The sequence below is a fragment of the Pseudophryne corroboree genome, chromosome 12 (assembly GCF_028390025.1).
Source record: "Pseudophryne corroboree isolate aPseCor3 chromosome 12, aPseCor3.hap2, whole genome shotgun sequence".
Taxonomy (NCBI): Eukaryota; Metazoa; Chordata; class Amphibia; order Anura; family Myobatrachidae; genus Pseudophryne; species Pseudophryne corroboree.
Window position 1 is genome coordinate 138,443,956 of NC_086455.1, and position 6,000 is coordinate 138,449,955.

The window sequence follows — 6,000 nt, forward strand, 5'->3', positions numbered from 1 at the left end:
TTACACACATACTGGTGTTATACTGCGACCAGCAATCGCCTCAGCCTGGATGTGCAGTGCTGGGTTGGCGTGGTCGGATTCCCTGACTGAAAATATTGATACCCTAGATAGGGACAGTATATTATTGCCTATAGAGCATTTAAAAGATGCATTTCTATATATGCGTGATGCACAGCGGAATATTTGCCGACTGGCATCAAGTCTAAGTGCGTTGTCCATTTCTGCCAGTAGAGGGTTATGGACACGACAGTGGTCAGGTGATGCGGATTCCAAACGGCATTTGGAAGTATTACCTTATTAAGGGGAGGAGTTATTTGGGGTCGGTCTTTCAGACCTGGTGGCCACGGCAACAGCTGGGAAATCCACGTTTGTACCCCAGGTCGCCTCTCAACATAAGAAGACGCCGTATTATCAGGCGCAGTCCTTTCGTGGGCAAGCGGACAAAAGGTTCCTCATTTCTGCCCCGTGACAGAGGGAGAGGAAAAAGGCTGCAGAAATCAGCCAGTTCCCAGGAACAGAAGCCCTCTCCCGCCTCTGCCAAGCCCTCAGTATGACGCTGGGGCTTTACAAGCAGAATCAGGCACGGTGGAAGCCCGTCTCAATGAATTTCAGCGCGCAGTGGGCTCACTCGCAAGTAGACCCCTGGATCCTTCGGGTGATATCTCAGGGGTACAAATTGGAATTCGAGACGTCTCCCCCTCGCCGTTTCCTAAAGTCGGCTTTACCGATGTCTCCCTCTGACAGGAAGGCAGTTTTGGAAGCCATTCACAAGCTGTATTCCCAGCAGGTGATAATCAAGGTACCCCTCCTGCAACAGGGAACGGGGTATTATTCCACACTGTTGTGGTACCGAAGCCGGACGGCTCGGTGAGACCGATTCTAAATCTAAAATCTTGAACACTTACATACGGAGGTTCAAATTCAAGATTGAGTCACTCAGAGCAGTGATTGCGAACCTGGAAGAAGGGGACTACATGATGTCTCGGGACATCAAGGATGCTTACCTTCATGTCCCAATTTACCCTTCTCACCAAGGGTACCTCAGGTTTGTGGTACAGAACTGTCACTATCAGTTTCAGACGCTGCCGTATGGATGGTCCACGGCACCCCGGGTCTTTACCAAGGTAATGGCCGAAATGATGATACTCCTTCGAAGGAAGGGAGTTTTAGTTATCCCTTACTTGGACGATTCCCTGATAAGGGTAAGATCCAGGGAACAGTTGGAGGTTGGTGTAGCACTATCTCAGGTAGTGTTGCGGCAGCACGATTGGATTCTCAATATTCCAAAATCGCAGCTGATTCCGACGACTCGTCTTCTGTTCCTAGGGATGATCCTGGACACAGTCCAGAAAAAGGTGTTTCTCCCGGAGGAGAAAGTCAGGGAGTTATCCGAGCTAGTCGGGAACCTCCTATAACCGAGCCAAGTCTCAGTACATCAATGAAAGGGTTCTGGGAAAAATGGTGGCTTCCTACGAAGCAATCCCATTCGGCAGATTCCACGCAAGAACTTTCCAGTGGGACCTGCTGGACAAATGGTCCGGGTCGCATCTTCAGATGCATCAGCGGATAACCCTGTCACCAAGCACAAGGGTGTCTCTCCTGTGGTGGTTGCAGAGTGCTCATCTTCTAGAGGGCCGCAGATTCGACATTCAGGACTGGGTCCTGGTGACCACGGATGCCAGCCTGCGAGGCTGGGGAGCAGTCACACAGGGAAGGGATTTCCAGAGCTTATGGTCAAGCCTGGAGACATCACTTCACATAAATATCCTGAAGCTAAGGGCCATTTACAATGCTCTAAGCTCAGCAAGACCTCTGCTTCAAGGTCACCCGGAGTTGATCCATTCGGACAACATCACGGCAGTCACCCACGTAAACAGACAGGGTGACACAAGAAGCAGGAGGGCAATGGCAGAAGCTGCAAGGATTCTTCGCTGGGCGGAAAATCATGTGATAGCACTGTCAGCAGTAGTCATTCCGGGAGTGGACAACTGGGAAGCAGACTTCCTCAGCAGACACGACCTCCACCCGGGAGAGTGGGGACTTCACCCAGAAGTCTTCCACATGTTTATAAAACTCGACAAGTATTGCGCCAGGTCAAGGGACCCTCAGGCAATAGCTGTAGACGCTCTGGTAACACAGTGGGTGTACCAGTCAGTGTATGTGTTCCCTCCTCTGCCTCTCATACCCAAGGTACTGAGAATCATAAGATGGAGAGGAGTAAGCACTATATTCGTGGCTCCGGATTGGCCAAGAAGGACTTGGTAACCGGAACTTCAAGAGATGCTCACGGAGGATCCGTGGCCTCTACCTCTAAGAAGGGACCTGCTCCAGCAAGGACCCTGTCTGTTCCAAGACTTACCGCGGCTGCGTTTGACGGCATGGCGGTTGAACGCCGGATCCTGAAGGAGAAAGGCATTCCGGATGAAGTCATTCCTATCCTGATCAAAGCCAGGAAGGATATAACCGCAAAACATTATCACCGCATTTGGCGAAAATATGTTGCGTGGTGCGAGGCCAGTAAGGCCCCGACGGAGGAATTTTCAACTAGGTCGATTCCTACATTTCCTGCAAACAGGAGTGTCTATGGGCCTGAAATTGGGGTCCATTAAGGTTCAAATTTCGGCCCTGTCAATTTTCTTCCAAAAAGAACTAGCTTCAGTCCCTGAAGTTCAGACGTTTGTAAAAGGGGTACTGTATATACAGCCTCCTTTTGTGCCTCCAGTGGCACCTTGGGATCTCAATGTAGTTTTTGGGTTCCAAAAGTCACATTGGTTTGAACCACTTAAAAATGTGGAGTTAAAATATCTCACATGGAAAGTGGTCATGCTGTTGGCCCTGGCCTGGGCCAGGTGCGTGTCAGAATTGGCGGCTTTATCCTGTAAAAGCCCTCATCTGATTTTCCATTCGGACAGGGCGGAATTGAGGACTCGTCCTCAGTTTCTCCCTAAGGTGGTTTTCAGCGTTTCACCTGAATCAACCTATTGTGGTGCCTGCGACTACTAGGGACTTGGAGGACTCCAAGTTGCTAGACGTTGTCAGGGCCCTGGAAATATAGGTTTCCAGGACGGCTGGAGTCAGAAAATCTGACTCGTTGTTTATTCTGTATGCACCCAACAACCTGGGTGCTCCTGCTTCTAAGCAGACTATTGCTCGTTGGATTTGTAGTACAATTCAGCTTGCACATTCTGTGGCAGGCCTGCCACAGCCAAAATCTGTAAAAGCCCATTCCACAAGGAAGGTGGGCTCATCTTGGGCGGCTGCCCGAGGGGTCTCGGCTTTACAACTTTGCCGAGCAGCTACTTGGTCAGGAGCAAATACGTTTGTAAAATTCTACAAATTTGATACCCTGGCTGAGGAGGACCTGGAGTTCTCTCATTTGGTGCTGCAGAGTCATCCGCACTCTCCCGCCCGTTTGGGAGCTTTGGTATAATCCCCATGGTCCTTACGGAGTCCCCAGCATCCACTAGGACGTCAGAGAAAATAAGAATTTACTTACCGATAATTCTATTTCTCGTAGTCCGTAGTGGATGCTGGGCGCCCATCCCAAGTGCGGATTGTCTGCAATACTGGTACATAGTTATTGTTACCAAAAAATCGGGTTATTGCTGTAGTGAGCCATCTTTTCTAGAGGCTCCTCTGTTATCATGCTGTTAACTGGGTTTAGATCACAAGTTATATGGTGTGATTGGTGTGGCTGGTATGAGTCTTACCCGGGATTCAAAATCCTTCCTTATTGTGTACGCTCGTCCGGGCACAGTATCCTAACTGAGGCTTGGAGGAGGGTCATAGGGGGAGGAGCCAGTGCACACCAGGTGACCTAAAAGCTTTTACTTTTGTGCCCAGTCTCCTGCGGAGCCGCTAATCCCCATGGTCCTTACGGAGTCCCCAGCATCCACTACGGACTACGAGAAATAGAATTATCGGTAAGTAAATTCTTATTTTACATTGGTTCTGTGGCTGATTAAAACCGGTGAAATGCAGGCTTGAATTTAACCAACTGCAGAACCTGTGTAAATCATAGGTGTACCGGATTAAAGGGCTATTATGGCAAGCCTACATCTAACCGTTCTTCAAAACTGTAGATAGTTGTACAGTATGATCACTAATTAGCGGATAACAGGGCCATAACTATGGATGTACTGCTGGTGGTGCACAGAGCGCAGGGCTCCGTGGGCAGCACCTTTGATGCACTATGGTCCCCTCTTCTGGCCAGCAGGGTGCTTAATGCAGCACCCTGGAGCCAGGATCTCTACTGCTCCAGACAGGTACCCTGCAGTCTGTGCAGCCACGCTGTGCATTCTGAGGATACTCCTGGCAGTGCTGCACTAATCGTGGCTGGTGGCCCTGACCCCTCCGTGACATCATCAGTCAAGGGGCATGGGCGGTCATTCCGAGTTGATCGCTCGCTAGCAGTTTTTAGCAGCCGTGCAAACGCATTGTCACCGCCCACCTGGGAGTGTATTTTCGCTTTGCAGAAGTGCGAACGCCTGTGCAGCAGAGGGTCTGCAAAAACATTTTGTGCAAAACAAGACCAGCCCTGGACTTACTCTTCATGTGCGTTGATTCTAACGTTGGAGGGTTGGCTTATGACATCACACACCCGCCCAGCGTTCGCCCAGCCACGCCTGTGTTTGACCTGGCACGCCTGCGTTTTTCTAAGCACTCCCTGAAAACGGTCAGTTGACACCCAGAAATGCCCTCTTCCTGTCAATCTTCTTGCGGCCACCAGTGCGAATGAAAACGTTGCTAAAACCTGTGCAAAACCACAAATGACTTTGTACCCGTACTAAAGAGCGTGCGCATTGCGGTGCATAAGCATGCGCAGAAATGCGATTCTTAGCCTGATCGCTGTGCTGCGAACAACGGCAGCTAGCGATCAACTCGGAATGACCCTTATGGTCGGAACATGGCCGGCACAGGGCACAGTGTTACAGTATGTCACTTGCTGATATTATTGCCTACAGACTGAAAAAGTTTGCTTGAGTAAAAAAAACCAAGAGATAACATCAAGTGAGACCTGGTTGTGCACCTAGTAGGAAGAGCCGAGCCATGATGGAGTAAATCACGCCTTTTCCCACTATGCAGTCACTTTTTGGACCCACCTTTGGAGGTCTAAAAAGTAGGTGAGTATGAATATAGCCAAGGGCATATTAACAGAGGAGGAGGCCTGTGGGCAGCCTCCTCTGTCTTAGCCCCCTCCTCTCTAGTCGACAGCTCAGTAAGGTCTGAGCACTAGGAGCACAGACTATTGCATATGTGCAGAACTCCAGGGAAATGGTGTGGCAGCTATTTTCCCAGAGATTTCCTTTCTGAGCATGTGCGCAATGCCAGGAAAATGGCTGCCACGCCATTTTCACATTCATTTGTGGATAGGTTCTGCCAGTGACCGGGATTCCGGAGAGGCAAGTATTGACAAAATGTGGTGTGGGCCTTTCTGGACTCAGGGGCCCGTGTGCACCAAACACACAGCAGCTATTATAGATACACCACTGAATATAGCTGAGTACTCTACAATTAAAATTTAGAACACAAAACTTTTTTCATAATTGGTGTCCTTTTAAAATGATCACAGGTTTGTAAATTTGTCTTTCAGGATGACACTAAGGGAGACTACAGGTCTGCATTGCTGTGTATATGTAGGGCAGAAGACGTCTGAAGTTACAGGACTACTGAGAATGAGAAGTGGCCCATCCGATTGCCCTTCCTGAGGCCTACTACACAACTATGCATGCATTGCCACAGCAGCATACTGTCATATACTGTACTCAGTCATTAAAAGTAGCTTTTGTACTCCTGTTTATATTTAACTATTCTTTAAGATGGAAAATGACAAAAGGAGCACATAGTACATTCAGGGGTCAATGTGATATTAGACAATACTATAACTATAATGCTTAGGTCAATCACTGAAAGCAATAACTACAACCTTCAAGATAATCATATACTGTATCATCGATAACGTGCTATAGGGTTTTATCACCAATGGCGTAGTAATGCCTA

The 6,000-nt window shown here is 48.9% G+C and overlaps 1 protein-coding gene across 2 annotated transcripts in view; it reads left to right on the top strand.

The window, feature by feature from the left end:
* LOC134981000 (annexin A2-like) overlaps positions 1–5,790 on the top strand; it is a 62,447-nt gene extending 56,657 nt beyond the window's left edge. For both annotated transcript variants that reach the window (XM_063948067.1, XM_063948068.1), the window contains one exon: positions 5,594–5,790. In XM_063948067.1, coding sequence (XP_063804137.1) covers positions 5,594–5,656 — 63 coding nt within the window. In that variant the 3' untranslated portion in view covers positions 5,657–5,790. The remainder of the gene's footprint in view (positions 1–5,593) is intronic.
* Positions 5,791–6,000: the final 210 nt, after the last annotated feature.